The 22055-nt window shown below is 42.1% G+C and overlaps 2 protein-coding genes across 4 annotated transcripts in view; both read right to left on the reverse strand.

The window, feature by feature from the left end:
* Positions 1-643: 643 nt before the first annotated feature.
* On the reverse strand, positions 644-1947 carry rasd1 (RAS, dexamethasone-induced 1). The gene is made up of 2 exons (XM_034571061.1): positions 1581-1947; positions 644-1371 (listed from the first exon to the last, which is right to left on the reverse strand). The coding sequence occupies exons 1-2, from the start codon at positions 1849-1851 to the stop codon at positions 842-844; spliced, it is 801 nt and encodes a 266-aa protein (XP_034426952.1). The 5' UTR covers positions 1852-1947; the 3' UTR covers positions 644-841.
* Positions 1948-10114: 8167 nt separating this feature from the next.
* pemt (phosphatidylethanolamine N-methyltransferase) overlaps positions 10115-22055 on the reverse strand; it is a 57302-nt gene continuing 45361 nt past the window's right edge. For 2 of the 3 annotated variants that reach the window (XM_034570789.1, XM_034570788.1), the window contains 3 exons: positions 14524-14598; positions 11336-11410; positions 10772-11232 (listed from right to left, as the gene is read on the reverse strand). In XM_034570789.1, the coding sequence (XP_034426680.1) occupies positions 11356-11410; positions 14524-14598 (130 nt within the window). In that variant the 3' untranslated portion in view covers positions 10772-11232; positions 11336-11355. Of the gene's footprint in view, positions 11411-14523; positions 14599-22055 lie in introns of all 3 variants that reach the window. The other variant, XM_034570787.1, reaches the window with a different exon arrangement.

The raw sequence follows: 22055 nt of genomic DNA on the forward strand, positions 1-22055 counted from the left end.
GTATACCGAAGATGTCTGTCACTTATTTGTAATACTCGGAAAGCTTTTAAGGTCTTGCAAGACTGCAAAGCATCAGTGTTAGATGTTGTAATAAAGATAGTTCTGAATTGAAAAGCCAGTGTGTGGTTCTTCTTCTGCTGTGGTGCACAGTGTGGTGCACATCAGAGGTTTGGACTTAGCACCAGTGTCTGTGACTTTCAGATGCTTGTGAAGTAACCAGCAGGTTTGTGTGTGTGTAACGGGGGAAACATTAGAGACACAGCTTAAGATGAAAGAAATGAGAAGCACTGCAACCTTCATTCAATTCGAAGTTTTTAATTGTATTTTCAGATTTTTGTCTTTGCAAAATAAATAGACATTCACATTAAAAAAAACAGTTCAGATTACAACAAAAAACATTCAAGTGTACTGAGCCATTATATAAAAGTATAAGATGTAAACAACATTATTTTTGCTCCCCTGCTATAATGCACCTTCTGAGCCGAAGTCTCTCTTTCTCTCTCTAAAAAGGCATGACGTCAACAAGACACACTTTTACGCACCGATGCGCGAGTCTCACAAGGTATGAAGCCACATTGGGTCTGACAGACAGAATAAGCAAACATTCTCATATGTCTCGAGGGCACGTGTTATGCGTATTTTTAAGTGGTTTGCAGCGGACAGGCAGGTCCGGTCAGTGTCTCTGCGCCGGAGCGCGGCGGCGGCAGCGGAGGCGGCGTCTCCACACCTCCTGTGTCAGTTTGAGCGCAGCCGGGCGCACTGGTCGCTTCTCAAGCTGACGCACCGAGGGTCTTTCTTCTTTCAAAGATCTGTGTTGAGCTGTTTTCGTCGCACTCTGCTCTTAACTGATCACGCATCTCTCTTTGTCTTTGGCCTGGCCGCCTCCTATCGCCTTCTCTTTAATGTACATGAGGTCGCTGTGCACGCTGGGTCTCCGCGCGCACGGGGTGACCACGCCGTACGCCTCCCCGACGTCCTTCAGCTTCTTGTTCTTCAGGGACTTTCTGTGCAGCATGTCGCAGTACTGCACGGACACCTTCCGGTGCAGGTCGGGGCTCATCTCGTGAGGTAGCTTGGCCAAAGTAAACAGAGTCTGAAACATCTTATCCACGTTCTCGTTGCGCTTGGCTGAGATCTCGAAGTACGCGCACTTCTCGTCTCCGGCCACCAGCTGTTCGATCTCCTCCTGCTGCACCTCCCGGTAAAACTCTCGGTCGCCCTTGTTGCCGCAGATCACCAGAGGCACGTCGATGTTCTCCTTGATCTTGTTCTTCAGACACGACTTGGTCTCGTAGATCTGCCGCTTGAGCCGCTGCACCTCCTGGAAGGAGTCGCGGTTGTCCAGGCTGAAGACGAGGATGAACACGTCACCTGGAAAAACAGACAGAAGGAGGGTTAGATACATTTGCTTTACTTTTAAAGACGCACCACAAGTCTTACAGTATAATGAGTGCACAGGTTCACAGTGCGCACTTGTATGCAGCATTTCTAAAAAGCCCCTTTGCACCATCGCGGCTGCGTTCTAAAGCTGCGTAACTGTAAACCTGCACAAACACAACAAAACAGATGTGGATAAGTACCTGTGAGTATGGACAGTCTCCTCATGGCGGGGAAAGGGTGGTTCCCTGATGTATCCAGAATGTCCAGCTGGTACACGTCTCCCTTGATACTGTACAGTTTCCTGTGGAAGTCCTCGATGGTCGGTGTGTACTGCTCCTCGAACCTCCCGTTCAGGAACCGGGACACGATCGCCGTTTTCCCGACTTTGGTGGATCCCAAAATCACCATCCTGTAGCAGTTCTTCGCCGGGATGTCAAAGTCGCTCTCGGAGGGAGACATTTTCTTAATCATGGTTAATCTCGCGGACTGTGCGTGTGTGCGTAAAAGGCGCTGAAGCAGCTGTGTCAGTCAATGCAAGAGTTCTGGGTTGCTCTGCTGTGCGTTTCTATCTGGTGGAGGGCTGGAGACTCGTATTTAAGCGCACGGCGGACTCCTCCTCCCCCTGCGCGTCACAGCGCACAGCGCAGCCCCCCGGTGCTCCGCTGCGCGCCGGGATAACAGCGGACCCGACTCCCACTGGTGCGTCAGACTCATTTCCAACGAAGACGGGAGTGAGTTGGGAGACAGTGACAGACATGAAAACAAACAAAATCTAAATAAAAGGACATTTTATTTATGTATAGAATGAAACACGGCAGTTGACGCATGGCCAAACGAAAAATAATAACTTCATGTGAACATAAACAAGTTAATGGTTGACTCTTCTTCCGGCGTTTAGCCCGGTTTGGAACATTGTGCTGAACACGAGGATGAACTTTAGACATTTTCCAAAAAATATCACAGCTGGACAGATATGCAAAGCTGGATCTGTCTGAATATATAGACTACATATACAAGTACATATACAAATATATATATACACACACACACACACACACACACACACACTTCTGCCACTGTCTTTGTTTGTGCTTCTCTATCTTATACAACGGGTCACTCATTAATTTAGTCAGTGACTGCTGCAGCTTCTTCATGTCAGCAGCAGTAAGGGGCTGAGGATGGAGATGCTGCAGTACGCAGGGTGACCACAAGAGGGCACTCGGGGTACAATTTTATTGTCAGGACGCCACTTCCAGAGGTGTCCGGAGAAAGGCCTCTGCACCTTGCTGTAGAGGGGCTTAGTATGTGTGTGTGTGTGTGTGTGTGTGTGGATGTGGACGTTTTTTAAACAAATGCAAGAGGTTATGGAAGTTAATGGTTGTTTATCTGTAATGAACATGAAGCAATCAGACACAGAGACATATTCACGGAAGGGATTGATGGCCGGGATCCTGGGGATGGGGTTTGTGAGGTCGCTTCTTGTTTCCAGATTTTTTTCTATCTATTCTATTATTAAATTGTAAATTTTTTTGAGTATTGTTTGTATTTTTCGAATATTTCTTTGTGTTAACTGACATGAACACCAAGGGCCTGCCTCACAGAACGAGGTCAGTGCGTTAGCCATCCATCCTTCGGCTCAACTCAGATTTTCCTGTGCCATTAAGTCGGCTTGCCATTAACCAGGGTAGATCACCATGGTAACCCACACGGCACAGCTGCAGAGGATCAGATCCAAACCTGTCAACATCCCGACCACTGACCAAGCAGTTCACACAAACATGAGTCATCTTTTCTGCAGGAACAAAAGTATGGAAGTAAATCAGTCTCATCAGATTTTGAAATTTGAAAGCCTTTGAATTTTGCATTTGCATTTGCCACTGAATTTCAGTCTTCAAATTTTAAAAGCATAATATTCAACTGCTAAAATTCAGTTGCAAGAATTCAGATGCAAAAATTCAGATACAAAAATTCTGATTAAACATCGGGGTTACCAGGAAAAGCAATCGATAGTCTCACATCGAACCAAACCTCATGCTGGTTTGACGCCATGGCCGGTCTAGGAGCGTAGCTGACAGTATGGCGCTTCTCGTTGTCGCAAGCATCACCTGACGTCACATGACCACTGACACATGAACTGATTGGTCAGACGTTTGGTTCGATGTGAGACAATCGATTGCTTTTCCTGTTATCCTGGATGTTTAATCAGAATTTTTGCATCTGAATTTTAGCAACTGAATTTTAGCAGTTGAATATTATACTTAGAAAATTTGAAGACTGAAATTCAGTGGCAAAAAATACGAATGCATAATTTCAACGTAAAAATATTCTGTGCCAGAAATTCAAAGGCTATAAAATTTCCAAATCTGATGAGACTGATTTACTTCCGTACAAAAGCACTTGGTGAAACACGCTCATAAATCACTAAAACTGTTTTACATTGAAATGCTGATGGACATATAATAAACTTTCTTAGCAGTCAATATTGATGATTTCTGCGCAAGTTTCTCTCCTTCCAGCATCGACTCTCGACAATCCAGATGCGTTTATGCTGTGACTCAATCCTTGTAGCTCAAGATAACACAAAAACACTTTGTGAGCACAATGTGTATTTTCTAAAAATCCTTTCTGTTTCAGTCAGAAAGACCTTGTCTTGCATCAATTGCTTCTCTCCAGCACAAACGCACGTGAGTCAAATGTTCCCCAAACAGCCAGTGATGCTGACTCATGAATGAAGCAGCTGATGTTGATGAGCCAGTGTGAGGGCAACTCCAGTGCTCCTTGGCCTGATCCATCCGCAGACAGCGACAGCAGCCTCAGTGTGAGAGGTGCCACGTGATTCGCTTGGATTCTGAAATATTAAGCTGTGGAATGTAAATAAGTACATCTCCTCAGCCACAGTACTCAAGGACAATTTTGATGAACTTGCACTCAACAAGGAAAGATGGTGAGACAACAGGCTCCTGAGCACATTAGAGCGAGAGCCACCAGACGCCTGGTTGGTTATTGTGGTTATTTTTTTGTCTCATTGTGGTTATTTCTGTGTGTTTGAAGTTGTGTTTACTGTCTCCGTGCTTGTTTGTGTGTCTTTGCAGTTGTGTTGTGTCTCTTTGAAGTAATTTTGTTTCTTATTGTGGTTGTCAAATTGGTTTTTCAAATTAAATAAACAAAGACCCTGGTCAAGGACCTCTATCTCGTTGGCCTGTTCATTAATCCATCCATGGTACTTGACTAATACCATTTGATGTTCCCTCATAATCCATACTTGACTGGACGTCAGAATGGAATATGATACTTTGTGCTAAATGTATTGATCAGCTATATTTCCGAGTTACATTTCAGATTAAGATTTTGAAGATATGAACATGTAAACAACTTTTATTTCCAAAGAAAGCACCCTGAGAAAGTGTGACTGTCCCCTGATCCTTACAACTCAGGGATAATAAGTAAGCGTATTGTCCGTGTTAATGTAAGATCGGGTTAAGCAACTGCACACTGTGCGTCACAGGGTCAGTGAACGCCAGCGCCCAGCCAGTTCAAAGCTTGTGTCAAATATAAATGTTTTTCCTGAGGCGTCTTCCTCTGGTAAACAGGATCTAAGCATTGAAAAACAAGAGTTACCCAGACTGTCAGTGTCCCATGACCCGATCACCTGAATGTTTACAAGTTAGGTCTTCCAAGTCTTTCAAATATGTGTGTGTAGGTCAGCGCACAGGAATAATGTGTAATAATGTGTTCTGTGTGAGTAATAAAAAAACCAATAAAAACATAAAATGCCTCCATACTGCTTGTGTGGGGTCATCCAAGTGTCAGCAAGTCCCGACATTCATATTCGACTCGAAACAAGATCATATACAGCTTCATGGAGTAGGGTGATGCTCGGCCGCATTTTTCTGTCTGACCCTGTCCGAGCCCAACAGCCATTCTGTTTTGAGTCCGTGATGTAGCTTGCTTACGTTGGTCACTAGAGGGCGCCACAGCCGATATGTGTTTGACCAAAAGTTTAACAAACAGCATAGGTGTGTTCGGAAAGTCCATTTCGCTAAGGAACCTTCCAAACTGAGTGAAATGACCCGGGAGTATTTCAGCTGCCGCCATAATAAGAATTCTCTAAATGATAAGGTAATGAGCTTCAATGCTTCCTTACTTATCTCCTTTAGCATAGGAATCGTCACATGATCGTCTGATTTCATCTCTCTCACTTCTGTCCAGTCAGGAGTCAAAGTGATCAACAAACATATTGAACTTATAGTTCACAAAAACATCATCAGAACTAAATACAAATATATTCCACCGACTCTGGAACGTACACAATATCCACTTATATAAGATTCTCTCCACATATATTCCATATATTATTTCAACATTTGCCACCTGTTTCTGTTATGATGTTTCTTCCTGTGAATAAGAGTTGATTAAATGTTTTATCTGTATAAAATGAAAACATCTTTTCTCAGGACGTGTCTGTTTTGGACAGGGAACATTATTCTTACTGTCGGTGCACAGCCTACAGCACAGAGTACCATATATTTTGTGCGTTTCTTTTTTTAAATGCAGAGTGCAAGTGCAGTCTGATTTTCTCTACACCGTGGTTCTCCTTTCCTAACTCCTTACGGTTTCTCCTTCTCATCTTTCCTTGACCTCGCAACGTTTTCCATCAGGGTCAAGGAATAATGGTTAGGAAAGGAGTTTATTTGGACTTTCAGAACACACCCCAGGAGTCAGTGAACTTCATGAGTGTCTGAACTCCCCCTGAACCCGATGTAGTGAATGTAAGCTGCACTGTTTGTGTTAGCCTGTCCCTCACACACATGATTATAGGGAACAGAGCAGGAGACATCGTGGGAGAGCAGGACTGAACAGAAGCGTAGTGAGACAGACAAATGGAATATAGGCTACACAAGGGAGTTAGGGATGATTGAACACAGGTGAAACACTTGAGAACAGGTGCTGGAAATTACAAGGACGGAACACAGGACAAAGACAGGACGTAAAGAGAGACAGAGACACAAGCTGTGTCTCAATACGGAGGCTGCAATGAAAGACCGAATGAGTGGCAGCGGGGTGTCCCAATTTGAAGGTTCCTTCAAATGCTGCCGACAAATGTGTCCTTTCACCCACCGAGCCACAGAGGCTCCACCGGGTGGATCCTTCCAGGTTCAACATATCCCATGATTCATTATACTTCTGTTTGTCAAAGAAAAAAGCGAGGCATGAACGTCAAGCAAATAACCTTTTGAGTCCGTAGCTCTGTTGCAAGGCGACAGCTGTGAGGGCGAGACCAGACCATTTCATATCAAGGACATTTCAGGTCCTTGGTACAATTATTTATTCAACAAGAGTAAAATTTAGCAGCATAAAACACATTAGGGTTTATTCATGAAAAGTCCATAAGTATAATTTATACTGTAGTTTAAAAAGAGACGGCCATAGCTGCTCTTCATGCCCTGCTAAAGAGGAAAAAGTAAAAACTGGTATTAACACTATACAATAAAAACGGATCAAATTAATCAAACCGACTTTACGTGCTGATACCTTCAATTTAAATTCAAAGACACCATGTGCTACCCTTCAGCTGCACATGCCGAACACACAGACATGACAAACCATCTCGGATCGTCTCGCTTCAGCTGCTCGATGAAAAGCAACAACTTAATTGTTCTAAAAATTGTGGCCTGATTCCCACGAGTGCTCACTTTCAATGTGAAGGTTTTCCAGCTTTTTTTGTAACAGATGCAAGAAAGGGTAAAACTGCCGAGCATCCATGAGAGCAGTTGTTAAGAATAATACAGACTTTTAGGTGACAGAATAATTAAAATGAAGAGAACTCACGATGCTACTGGCAACACATTGAAGGGTCTGTGAGCAGGCAAGAAAATATAGAATGCATCATCACATTTTTAGACAGATGACTCCTAATACAGTAAACGTTGGTGAATATTATGAACACAGATGAAACCAGGTTACAACGACGTATATTGGTGCTACTGGTTTACAGTAATGAGAGCTGTAAATGTTGTTCCCACCTATACTGCAAAGCTTCAATGCTTTCTACAGTATGTATGCCTCATATACATGATTGAAGCATGCATGCATACAAAGTATGATTTTATGTCGGTGATAGGAGTGCTTTTAGTGGAGCGGGTAGCCACACGACTTCTCAGTCGCTTGTGTAAATACTGTGGAGTGGTCTTCTAGTGCTACTCAGCCGTTTCTCTCTGAAATCAATCAGGTGGGACAAGTGTTTGAGGCTGTTTGCCTCAGTCACGTTGCTAATGCAAATTACTGCTCGCTGCAGGAGAGGGGGGTTTATGCTGTTGTTCTTCTTCTCTCGGGTTTCATTGTACACAAGGGGGAAGAAAACCCAGCCTGGTGCTTCAATATGGAGAATATGAACAAAGAGAGAAAAGTAGATGTTTAAAGTAACACTTAGCAGAGGAGAAACAAGGTTTTGTGTTTTGTTTTGCATTTGAATATATATTTGAATTCTCTCCACACAAGTCGGATGAGGATGAACACTTAACGTTGCTCCACAGGTCTGTGGTGCATCCTCCCCTGCCTCACTTATGTGGAAAGATAACAGTCTCACCTGTGTTTGTTACTTAGCCATCTACGGAGCAGAAACCAGTACACTTCCACAAGCTGCTACTCAAACGCTCAGGTGTCGTATTTGTCCGCTCAGGATGGCTTTGCCTTCATTTTCGTGACAAAGCACAGTAACACCACTGGCTCACATTACTGATAGGTCAAGAGGGCATGCTCAACTGTTTGAGATGAACAGTTCATTACATTTTGAAAATGAACTTTTCCCCCTCATTCAAATGAACATTCAAATTTTAAATAAAACGTGTCAAAGGGTCCCTAAGAAGCTGTCTGCATGGGCCACTGGTCTACAGAGAATTTCGGTGATAGGCTTTACAAGCTTGTCCCACACATACCACTGTTGCTTAAGAACAGAGCTGCAGCTGTTCACAACAAGAACGTTTTTATTGCCGCTTGGTTTTTTACATGCGTACCGTTGGCCTGATACTAACATTCACGTGTATGCATTGGATGTTCTGGTCTCATCTCTTGCAGTCGCCATTATCTCTTTGAAAAACTGTTTGTCACCAAAGCACAACGAAACCTAGGATAGGTTGGCCCGAGAAGGATCCGCCCCTCGGGGCCTAGGACAGCCTTGTTGCAGCACTGTGACACCGTCTTCAAATGCAGCTTCTGAGGGAGCCCTTAACACCTGAATGGGAAACAGCGATACTCACTGATGGCTATAAAAATAGCCTGCACTCAACCCAGAAAAAGTGATGTCACAGACATTTCAGATGAGGGTAATACAAACATACTGAGAGCAAACTTTATACAGTCTACCAGAGTGACCCTGCAGTTTGTAGTCTGAATTGTTTATTTGACAAGAAAGATGTCTTTCTCCAAGTGGTGTTCCGTCTCTCTGTTTGGAGTAGCCTTGGGGTTAATGTTCATAATGTGAGGTAATGAATGAATGGACCTTACAGTGAGATCTTTGATCATGCATATATATTGACAACAGTGTAAATGTTAGCCAATCGGAGTCAAGAAATGTTTAACAGCAATGCTGTTATAAAGTCCATCCACCAGATGGCACTGCCAAGTTTATGTCAACTATTAAGCGTGTTTAGCTAAAAGAAAAGAAAAATATAGCACCAGCTATTATATTGTCATTGGATTTTTCAAAGGTTCTAATATCAATCTTCAAAATCCTCTGTTATACAGTGAAACCTGGACTGAGCAAGCCGGAGACAACGCGGCAACAGGAAACACCTGCGTCAGTTGTGTTGCATAGGTTTTAGCTTAAGCTCATGGGAGAGGGATTGAATATTATAACGTGCAACTGAAGTTTAACCGAGTCTACTCTTACTTGTTACACTTTTCCATTTTCTTTTAGCCCCGGGCGCTAAAACAACACACACAAAAGAAATATATCCACTTTATGGTGGCAGTAGAGGGAAGTCAGTGGGTCATCAAAGTCTCTAGGACTCATCCTCTGAATATATCATTGTTGTTGGAGTCTGGACCAAAGCAGTCGACCAACTGAGTGAGCGACCAACATTGCCATTCGCACTGCTGCTAGCATGCTAGCGTGAATAATACAAACTATACCAGTGGATTAATAGCCAAAGAACAAATTCTCAGGCCTCATGTTCTCTTAAAGACTTAATATGTGACAATTCTTGATTATTCGTTAGAAATTTTGTTGACTTGTGTACTTACATTATCCAAAACGCTTCAAACAATGTTCAAACCTAAATCCCCAATTTCACTCAAGGTAACAGGATGTTTAATTTTGGTCGCCTTCTAACTGCATCATATCCGCTTTACCTGTGGTTTACGTCTGTCTCTATCTGGACTTTCAGAGAGAATGGTGAGAAGACAACCTCACTGTCAGCAGGTTATAAGCCAGTCAGCTGTTCTTTCCTTTCACTCTATTGAATTGGCCACTAGTAATGGATCACGATTGTTCATTGATGTTCGCTGCACATTCTGGGGGATTAAAGCGACCCAAGATGATTATGGGGGTGACGACAACAAATCCCATGATCCCATCCCGCTTCCTGTCATCAAATTAGGTCTTTAGTTTGTTTTGATTGAAAGACCCCTAGTGGCTGAAGTTACATGTTGTAAGTTTCATAAAAACCCCAGCAGTAAAACATAGAAAACCTTATAAAATGTCCTAGGGATCTAAAATAAATGTGAATTTAAACTGCTTGCTGCTGAAACTTTTATTCCACAAAAACCATCCCATCAATATAAAGTACATCACCAGACAATGTGTCTTGTTGAGTTCAGAATGGTTTGCATAGGTACAAAGTATAAAGCCGTAACTGGTGTAGGTCTTCAGTCATTTGAAAGGATTCATGTCATATATCATGACATTATCAAGTCTATTCCATTTATATATCATTACATTTTAGGGGAAGTTACCCATTTGTATAACAGTGACAAGGAACACGTAGAAACCTCGAGCAGGACCAGGTTCAGGGTGAACGAACGATGAACATTGCGTAAAAATTAATATTGAACTACATTAAATCATGTAGTTACAACAAAAAAGTAATTAAGAACACATTTTGTATAATTAACACCAGTTAATCGTTTTAGAGTTGTTATCACTGAAAACTTTGTGATCCTCAACTCTTTATTTTTATGTTCTGCTTCAAAAGTTTTTACTCAGAATGAAAGAATAATGGAGGTTCAAGCCTCATGCATGCTGCGCTAACAAGTTTGGGAAGCTCTACTGTAATCGATTGAGAACTTGTGTACCTGTCACTTGTGGTGAACTAGTGAAAAAATCATTTTGGGAGCAATCCTAGCTGCTCCCCCCGCACTTTCAGTCTTTACTAATATCTTGAAATATTGTCAAAAATGCTGTTTGTGTCCACATAGTAAAACATGTGGAAAGAAAACACACAACACTTGGAATAATAAGGAAAATGATCAAGATTCACAGACGCTGTTTTACATCACTGGGTCACTCACATAATAGAACATCCTTTTTTTATTCCTTAAACTGGAAGAAGTAAGTGAAGATTCAAAAGTTACCGTAGAACATAACGTCGATGACTGATGTATGTTCTATGATTCCACCTGTCAGCTACTGTGGTGGCAGTGGGTTGAAGGTCGAGTCCAACTGTTCCAGTGACTCTAAATATGAAAAGTATCGTCTCTGTTAAGGTGGATTGGTTCCAATATTCTGTCCCAGATCATATTCAGAATTATTTAGGCTTTTGTGATGTTTTGAATTGCTGTGCACAGTAGAGGGAAGGACAGTTGAGAGATGAGAGTTTATGCTGAACTGGACGCAGCTGTGGTGGGAACCTTCTCTTTGTATCCACGTTAGGGGTGGACTGGTGAGCGAGGCTGCTGGGAAGTCTGTCGGACGCTCGGTCCGTCTGTCTGTCCAGGTGACAGGATGGGAATCCTGGACAGGAAGCGTCAGCGAGGCCATTATTCATGCTTGCGGCGCTGACTCCTCTCCTGATAGATCTGCTCGGTGAATGGTCTGTAAATACAGAAGAACAAACATGTACTGGGACTGTAAATCAGAGACTGGATCGCCGTACCACTCTGTGCCAGGAGCGTGTGTGCGTGTTAGACCGGGAGGGAGCTTGTTGTATGCGTGTGTATATATATGACAGGAAGATGCCACATGTTCCTCCACTCTGTAGCACTCGAGTGCACATACACTTTTGCACCACTGACTCCCGTATCAAACAACCAGCTCAGCCAGCAAACAGCAACTCTGCTCCTGAGGTGCAGTCAAGGAAATCTGGAAGATAACATCTCTGAGAGAAAAATGATGGATAGGAACCCAAGTAGACGGAGAGATCAGGGATTTATTTCATCTGCTGTTGGGGCCAGTGTGTCAGATACAAACTTTTCTATTAAAGTAAAAACTATACAGTGTCTTCCTACCAAATATTACAGGAAGACACTATTGCAGTTCTATCTATCTATCTATCTATCTATCTATCTATCTATCTATCTATCTATCTAGCCATGTTAAAGAAGGTGGAAAAAACGTAACCTCCTCATTGGTGGAGGTAATAAAACTAAATGTGGTCAGGACATCCATATGTAAAAGTCATGTGCTGATATTTGCTCCATCTCTGTCTTCTTAAACAGCAGACACTGTCTCCAGGAGGTTTCAGAAGTCTTGATAATGTATGAAGGTTTTCTTATGTTCCATTTTACGTCTCAATGTAATAAACACAGCATTGGAAGAATAATTGGGACTCATTAACAGATTATGCTTTGGCCATGACAGGACACACTTGAAGTACAAGGGCGTTCTGAGAGTGCATACCACCTTCAAGGCTAATGCCATGTCAAAGCAAATAATTATTGACTCTGTGGCGGCCCACCGAATTCTAATTAGTCCTTGACACAGTTTTATAATGAACCAAAATAAATGTTTACACTTTTCATAAGAACATAAGAGATCTCTAGCTCTCTGCTTGGCTCTGCTGCTGCATTGTATAGCTGTGTGCAGTGCTATTTGCTGTGTGCTATTGTCTATACAGTTTTTAACATCCATGCAGAGAGTCAGATCTCATATCTGTATCTGCAAGTGGCATGCAATGCATTTCCTTCCCTCACGGAAGAACTTCTCTTTTCACTCTTTAGTCGGTGCACCTGTCGCTTGGAATCTAGTGTGAGTTCGAGCTAACTGATTGTGTGTGCCGAGATTGAGGACAGTGAAAAATGTTTTTTTACAGGATCCACTCCTTTATTTGGAGCCACTCCAAGTTTGTATAGGTTCTTCCTTTGGCCATATCTTATCCTTCCACATAATTTCATAGAAATTGGTGGAGTAGTTTTTGCGTAATCCTGCTAATGCAGACGAAGACTCCTTGCTGGGGGTAATAATGAAAAGATCTGTCCCCCTCAAACACCAAGGTGACCAGAAGCCACCCCATCTGCAGCCTTTCAGATTATAGGATGTAAGAGTAGATGGGAAGGGTATAAAAATCTGTATTTCGTGTAAGCTTTCACCACCAAATGTCACTTTGAGAACCCCCCAAAAAAGCTGGGAGGCATTGTCGGAAATCACTCAACATCTATTTCCGTTCACTGCTCGGCTCCTGCTTCCATCCCTCCGGGGACTTTACCCATCCCAGTCACCGTGTGAGGTGATATCCGACTGCACACCTCGCTATCCTCGCACAGTTTAACTAAATGAGATCATTCCGAATCTTTGCCAGAGGCACAGACAAAAATAGCCAATGAATCTTTACCCATCAGTCACAGTGTGCGGTAAAATATGGCACCTGCCGTTCCTTCAATTCACAGGTTCGGGCTAAATGACACAATTGTGGATCGGCGCTGCAGGAGATCTCCCCAGTGACACATACACCTGTGCGCTCATTCACAGTGTGTGTTAATATGTGACATTTTCAGAAGAGCATGCTTATGACACCACCGAGGCCAACCTAATGCCTTTTTTACTTCAATCCACTCATTTGGCTTTTGTGCTGAAAGACTCGACTACACAAAGGTGACTGAACCTTCACCCTTCTGGGCTATTTATGTAGCAGCAGAAATATTGGTGAGAAGATGTGAATAAAATAACCTTCAGGGTCCACACGAGGAAGAATAGAAAGGGGCTTGTCAGGAGTCATTTGCGGACTGGCCCTCAGATCGCTAAACACTAATTCTCCCTGTGACAGCATGTGTCCATTCACTGGTTATTATTCTGTAAATGTCAATCACCTTGTGACTTAATCAATTTGTCATTTTTTATCAGTTGACTTAAGGCTACTAGTCAAGATGGGTTCTTGTGAGGGAGTTCTCAACAATAATAGAGTAGTTGAGTATTAGTGTACAGACACGTGCATCTATAATTTGCACATTTTAGCTCATTTGCAGCCATGTGACAGTTTTCTCACACATGTACATGTACATGCACACATACACACACCTACACACACAAGATGAGTAAGTGCGCACACCAGCTGCTTCTATGCCAGACTCTATCTCATTTGTGACTGGCTTATGCGCTAGCATGTGTATTTGTCTGTGTGTATGTGGTTGTGTGTACTTCTGTGCGCATGTGTCTGTTCAGACAGATGTCCAGAAGTAGGTCGACTTCTTTTTTTTTGTGATCTTATACCAATGGAATTTTTCTTTTTAATGGACCATTGAGGCTTTTAATATATGATATAAAGGAAAAAGAGCAAACAAGACAGACCAACTCTTTTTACCCAAATTTTGCAGAACAAATGAATGTTGTCCTGAATAAATGGAGATGACATCGAGTAGAAAACACAAGAGGAGTAAGAATGGTGGTGGGGTGGGTGGTACGTCATTGTCCTACCCAGTTGGCCTTGTTACACTTGAGTCCCCATTCACCTGTGTAGATAGTTGACCTGCATACCGACTGTGCCTCCACCACAACAGAACTATGAATGGGTAAGCTCTCATTTTATTCTCATTCTCATTTTCTACAACAGAACGGCTATTTAATGTAGCGTCCGAATCACTTCATTCATTATTTTGCCGGAAGAAAAATGTCCTTCAGCGTGTGTCCCCTTCAGGCTGTGAGCCTGTCCAGGTCAGGGCCGAGGAAAACACACATGTAGCTCTTACATGTAACAGATTTAAAGAAAGACTTACCCCTCGAATCTTAAAGCCACCTTGTACACCACAGCTACTATGGCAGTCAGGACGAGTCCAACAGGACTGGCACCACTGGAGAGAAAAAAAAAAAGAACAGAGGAAGGAACACACGTTATACATTTTGTGTAGAGCACGTTATTTACTGACATGAAGCCTGTGGGAGCAACAGAACATAGATGGCAGAGCTTGGATTCAAATTAAAAAACTGAATCTTTGTGTCTCTGTTTTTTTCTCCTTATGGACTAATTCCAATGATTAAATCTAGTTATTAGAAAAACCCGGGGGGAGTGGCAATAGAGGAAATGATTGTTTGATAATAGTCAGCAGAGTCAAATATACTAATTCATAAATTAATAGATCATTTTAAAATGACTATTTAAAATTTCAAAGATTTTAAACTGTGTTTAAATATTTTTTACCCTGTAGTTTAATCCATGTGTAGAAAAATAAACACACACAACATATTGACCTACATATACCTGACTAGAATGTGGCACAGTGACATGGATTGTATTAAAGGTTCGGTGTGTAAAGTGAAAGGGATCTTTTGGCAGAATATAAATCCTAGTGAATTGTACAAATTGTGGTTTTCTTTAACCTAGTTGGCCACAACTGGACAAACTAAACACCCTTTGCGAGTTTATGACAACTGAAGGTTACCCCAGGTTCTCTTTCATGTTAGGAGGTGGAGGGAGAGGTGAGGGGTGTTCAGCTGCAACATGCAGACTCACTACTGGACATCACTAAATTCTACACAGTGAACTTTTAAGGGAAAAAACAAACAAAAAAACACACTTTCATAATTAAGCATGCATTGAATTGCATGACGGACGTGTGGCAGTGAACATAATTAGGTAAAAAACCTGTGAGTGCTGCTCTACAATCCCTCTTCAAGTAGCGCAGTGGTGTGAGTAACAGCTTTTAATTGTAATTACTGTGGGTAACAGGTTTAATTTCTGGCCCCACCACCTTTTAAAGCTTGCAGTCGTGATAGCAAAGTAATCAGAGCAACAGCACATTGTACTGGGTCGTCCCTGACCCAGTTCAAACGACTGTAATGGAGGCACCAGGATAAAGAGAGAAAACAAATTCCGGCCAAAGTCATTGCTTATCTATGATTTTCAATTAGAAAGAAGTGAAAGGCCACCACACAGGATATTGTAGCTGCTGGGTCAATCCGACTCACTCATGACATGAAGAACAACTTGTATTGTAAATGTATGTTTTATAGGTTGCATGTGCATTGCGTGTGGGTGTTCTGGAAAGAACCGGTACAGAAATCCATAGTTCCCCCGAGCATGACACACCAAGCATGACACACGCTCATTAAAGGTCCGGTCATCTGTGTCGGAGTCTGACTCCTCCTCACTCCTCCGCTGACCTGCGCTCACTTTACACTTTAATAATAATCACTGATCACATGTTATTAGGACATGTACAGGACTGACGTTTACTTTGTGTCTGTTTGATTCGCTCTAGAGTTTATGAGACACGTGTTTAAACCTGCGACACAACACGAGGTGTAACGTGACGCACAAAGTCAGGACATCGGTGTTAAAGTGAGCGGAAAGATCTGGAGTCAAGATCCGACATCATTGATTAATAACTAAATACATTTGATTATCGGTTTGTGTGTGAAGCGGGACATACACGAACAGACACACACACACACACACACACACACACACACTCACACACTCCTGCAGACAGAAGTTCCTCCTTCATTCATCATTAAGTGTGATAATTAGAAGACATCAGAGGAGCAGAGTCACTTGTTGACCTGCGGAGCAAAGCGCCTCAGTGTAGTGGCGCTGCTAAGGGGGGCCAGGTGGGGCCACCTTGATACAGGGCGATAATCAGAGTTTGTCCTTTTAAACCTTAGGTGCAGCACACAAGTCTAAACTGAATGAATGGGAAATCAGTGTGGAGAGCACTGACCACTGTCATTCACTTACTGTTGTTGTCTGATTTATGAATTGAAAACCGTTTTTTGTAAATTACCTGTAATTACCTGGCCCTGTAATAACAGTTACAGTCTATAATACTTGTTAAAGCTCAAAGTTCATATTTGCCTGCGCGGCTTGCCTTGCTTATCCTGAAATATAGCAATGTTAATTTGTACTAATCACAACAGCTAAGGCTGGGTGTTTATCATGTGACCGATGATGGAGGCTTAGAGTTATTAGAATTCATACTAAAGGCCATGTATGCAATCCATCTAAAAGCTGCTGACACATTTTTATTCAAAAACACTAATGGTGGCCCCTGTTCAAGAAAAAAAGTCCCAGTTCCGCCACTGAACGTCCCCACTGCCTCTTTTGTTTGTTCGCCTGCAGTTGTTGCGTAGAATAAACCCGATCTGTGTCTCAAAGGTCCAGTGTGTAAGATTTAGGTGAAAGGGATCTATTGAGTGTGTTTCATTTAAATTATACAAATGTTTGTTTTATTTAGCCTAGAATGGGTCCTTTACATTTAAAAACGTTATATTTACACCAGGGGGGGGGGGTCCTCTCTATGGAGGCCGCCATGTTTCTTGTAGTAGCCCAGACTGGACAAACTAAACACCCTTTGAGTTTTTATGAAAACTGAAGGTTACCACAGGTTCTCTCTCATGTTTGGAAGGGGAGGAGGAGGTGAGGGGTGTTCAGCTGCATCACGCAACTTCACCACTTTATGTCACTAAATTCTACACACTGCAACTTTAAGACTCCACAGCCCAGTTCACAGTAAGAATTCTGCTTTGCTCTCCACACAACACATAAACCTGGTCACGAAACAACATGAAGTGATGAAAGGTTTTGGCACTACCCGTGGTTTCCAACAAAACGACTTCTTTTCAATTCGCTTAACTGCCTTTGACCTCTCTGGAGATCAATAGAGCCACACAACAAACAGGGCTGCAGCAAGGCCGCGGTTTTCTGCTCACAGATTTACAATTCGAGGTCAGTAGTCTTTCATTAAACATTTGGTCAATTTGTACAATTTGCCTTTACAAAGCGAAAGGTTCCACCACTTCGCATTCTTACGTGCTGGATGCTCCTCTAACGCATCTTCCTCTATAATATTTGATACTTTTATTCCCTACATAGAGGCTCCCATCCATTTCAGTCCACTGTGCACTGGATGTTGATGGCAGGAAGACGGGAGTCCAATTGTTGAGCCTTTGAGCAGCTTTTTTCTCAAGACACAGCTTTCCTCGATCTGACTCGCAATGCTGGCTTCGGCGAGACCCGCTGATCGTGACACGTACGTGAATCTGACATGATGACGAGTCAGTAGATCTTGTGTGGTTATCTATATTTACCAGTGACCCACATTTACAAACTGTCATGATTATAAATAACAACACCAAAATTGGTCAGCGACTTGCGCACATTAAACTGGAACATTATCCGCATCTATCAGAGAAACACAGCGCTACCGTGAACTAGAGCTGAAAACCAGTTTTTAATTCTCCTCCTGTTTCTGATTCTGTTTGTGCTCGACTCCAACAGGAAGAAGAGGAGTATTTCTTTCAAGAATTTCATGACACACATTTTTCTTTTGTATGTCAAATGACTGTTTTAAAAAAATTCAATGTCAAACCATTTGTTAAGATATGCTGATCCATCAAGTGGACCTGTGTCAATGCTAATTTATGATTTATTTATTAGAATAGTGATATTATTTTCCATTTCGTGCATCTGTCCAGCTCACACGTTTCTCAGTCAGCATGCTGATATCGAATCTGTATCTGCAGTCTATGTCTATGCACATGAATATGTGTGTTTCCATGTGCGCTTATATATTGGCAGTGTGGAAAATTTAATGTTTGGACAAAGACGTGGGAAAAAAGATCGTATTTATTTGTTCAGTCAGTCAGTTTGAAGCTTTGAGCATGCTCTAATGGCCGCTTCGGAAAAAGTGAGGGTCTCGTCCATTATAAAGTGCCCCTCCAAACGGAGCCACAAGGAAGAGGGCTAGAAAATCTTCCGCCAGGAGGTAGGACACCACTCAGCAGCCAACCAACGTTATTACAGTGACAAATAATATCAACTAACGTTATTAACAACCATTATCAACCAACATTATAATGGTGACACATCTGACAACTGCATGACAGACGGGACAGATTGATCTATTGATAAATACACTCAGTCAGCGCGTTTACATCAGTTATTTCACGTTTGTCCTGTGCATAGAAACTTCTGCCCCGCCCTGAAAACTTAGTAACATGAGCAGGGAAGTATTTTTCAAACTTCATATATGGGACACAGGAGAAAGGAACTGTGGGCGTGGCTCAGAGAGCACCTCCACCTGTAGCAGGGGAGAGATCAGTGCGGCTAAGGGCTGTTAGCTGATTACTCCTCAGGTTTAAAAGGCAGCAGGAGAGCTGCCACAGAGGAGAGACCCATGAGACGAACACGGGGAGACATGAGTAAGCCACATGGCAGAGAGACAGAGCTGAGCTGCGAAGCCGAGACGCCAGCAGAAATTCCTTGCCCAGTTATGTTCCGTTGTTAGGGGACCCCGGTGGCCACACGGACGTTAATCGTTATTCTCACTCAGACTTTTTACATGCTTGTTTTTACAGCATGAATAGCAATTTTCCCTAAAACGATTGTCACAGCGATTCAGTTACATTTTCATATTCTGCTGGATTTAAATAAAAAAGATTCATGGTTATTTTGCAAGTTATCACACTTTTGAGCATTTTACCCACAGCTAGGGGTCCTGAATACACTACGATGGGCCAGATGGCCACTCCCCCGAGATCACATCGAGAAATGGGACAACACCACCTCTTGGGACAACACCTAACCCTAACCCTAACCTCTCCAAATGGTAGGGCTAAGGGGTGAATTGGGACAGGGCATTAATTCCCCCACTGAATAGGAAGAAGTGGAAGTTTGCAAACCATGATAACAAACCGGAAATATAATTATATTCTTCACCTGATGAAGACTTGAAAAGGTTTAGCAGTCATATGTTGTCCCCATGTTAATGTGAGTTACATATTTGTACATGGCACCACTTTGGAAAGTTGACCACTTTTCCATGTGCGTCATGCTTATTCTTACATGATTTGCAGGGATATGTGTGTCATATGCTTTTCTCTTGGTCTATTGATAGGTAGTGTTCAACCGTTGAGAAGCACTTATCGAGTTCATACCTACTGATCCAGAAACTCAATTGAAGGGAAGATACTCTCCATTCTTCCAACCATCAGACTGTTATACACACTCACTTGTCGAGCACTTTACAAAACAAACACTTGTTTGTTCTGATATTTATATGTATATATATATATATATATATATATATATATATATATGACTAAATAACTGGAAAACTGTGTGTTTTCCCTTCATCATACTTCATTAGCACTGAAAGTTAAAGCAGACGAGCAAAACCACAGGTAAAGCGGATATGACGCAAATACAAGTCGACCAAAGTGAAACGTCCTGTTACTTTGAGTAAAATTTCATGTGACCCTCTTGCTGCAGAGAACAAAAGGGTCTCAGCGTCGACTACCAGTGGTTAAAGCAACATTGTTAAAGAATAACAACCTTTGCTAAAACTAAAGGTCGATAACCGTTCCACCTAGTCATATGCTCAAGCAAAGACATCCCTGCTCTCCTTCGATTCACTATTATTTTCTGAAACTACAAACCAACTGCATTGAAGAAAATCTGCTTCCTGTTTACACAAGCTATAATGGTATCGCTAATCCTTTAACATCAACACCATCTGAGCAGGTATTCTCCACCGTGGGTGTCACAGTGAACAGACTGCACACCAGACTGACCCCTCAACAAGTGAACATGTGGCTCTTCCTGAATAGAAATCTGCAGAAAAAGCTTTTTGCAGAGCACGGAGTAGGTCGTGCCTTTTATTGAGGGTTGATTATTGTGATTGGCCACTGAACATGAGCACATTTCGCTATCGAGCACATTGAGTGACTGCACACTCGTCACGGCTGCAGGAAGCTGCACAGCGTGAGCAGAAAGTTCTGATGCCTGCCTGACCAAGACACTAAAAACCTAAAGGATGTTTTGACGGTCGACTGGATGTCTGGATTTCTCCTGACTGTGACAGACGGGTCTGTGTGTGTTTGTGTGTGTTCGAGTGAGTAAAGGTGCGTGATGATGAGTGAATCCCCATTTTCTGATGTCTATACTGCTGTTTTCACACACAAAACATTGCATTGGTATTTAATATGGTATTCAACATTTGATTCTTGTTGGTTAATGGTTAATAATCAGTTAAAGAGTGTCGGTAATCAGTGAGGATTTTCTTTTTCTGAATCTCTAGTTAATATGTATGGTGATTATTTCTGATATGGAGTTGAAGAACTAATCTGAAAGGAGATCATTTTCATTTTGACAAAGTGTTTTGGTGTGGACGAAGTAAGTAGTGACTCCTCCCACGCGATGCGGGTAAAGCCTAAGCCACATGTAGGAGGTAAAACACACGACTGAACTGCAAACAAATAAATAAAAACAAAACAAACAATGACAAACTAGAAGAAGAACTCTCTCGATGGAGATGCCAAGACAAATGTAATACTAGTTAACGACCCACATGGGTTCACACGTATGTTTGATCAATGAAGGAAATCACAGTGTAAAAGACACTGCTTAAAGAGTATGTGCCATGTGTAGCACGATATTTCAACTCTTTTGTAAGGGTAATTGAAAAAAACCTTTGAAGAAGTGAGGCTCGTGAGGAGCAGAACGATCTCTGTGGTCAAACATAAGGGCGGGCACATGACGCCAACTTCCACTTTGGAATGAAACACTCATACTGTGGGTTTATGAATTGATATCTCGCCTACATTAGACAAAGAACTCAGGGCAGGTAGCAATCAACTAATTCAGTCTCAATGACAGAGAAACCCATAGAAATCTTTCCATTCAATCAACAACCACTGCAATTATCTCACCCATGGCAGAGAATAAATGTAGGGGGAGCCATGCATTTCGTTGAAAGGTCAGTAGGAAAACCTGTACTTGTATGTAATAATATAATAATATATATACAGGCATTCTCATTAAGATTATCTCTTTTTTTAGTGAGAAAGAAATTAGTTTGACAGTTTTAATAATTAGAAAAACAACACAAATTGCAAATACGTTTAAATCTGATTTAACAAGTAGGATGTAGCATACATCTCTGAAGTTGAATGCCTGTTTGAATGCCTGTTTCCTGTTTCCCATTAGTTTCATCACAAACCAAAAATATTCTTTTTATACTTTAAAAACACGAAAGATCTCAGACCTGGTGATTTGCCCCGTTGCTGCATTGTATAGCTGTGTGCAGCCACATGCTCGCTCTATCGTCCATAAAGTTTTTACCGTCCTTGCAGAAAGTAAGACCTCGTAGTTTCAGCTGCAGTTGTGCGCATACCCACTAGTGGTATGCAATGCAGTTCTCTCTCTCCCACTCGAGAACTTGTCTTTCACTCTTAAGTCTAAGTGCCATTCACTCGGGATCACCAAAATGTAATCTTACACCAGATTCTGCTGTAAAAACAAATGCAGGCAGCG

Source organism: Hippoglossus hippoglossus, chromosome 19 (genome assembly GCF_009819705.1).
Source record: "Hippoglossus hippoglossus isolate fHipHip1 chromosome 19, fHipHip1.pri, whole genome shotgun sequence".
NCBI classification, from domain to species: domain Eukaryota; kingdom Metazoa; phylum Chordata; class Actinopteri; order Pleuronectiformes; family Pleuronectidae; genus Hippoglossus; species Hippoglossus hippoglossus.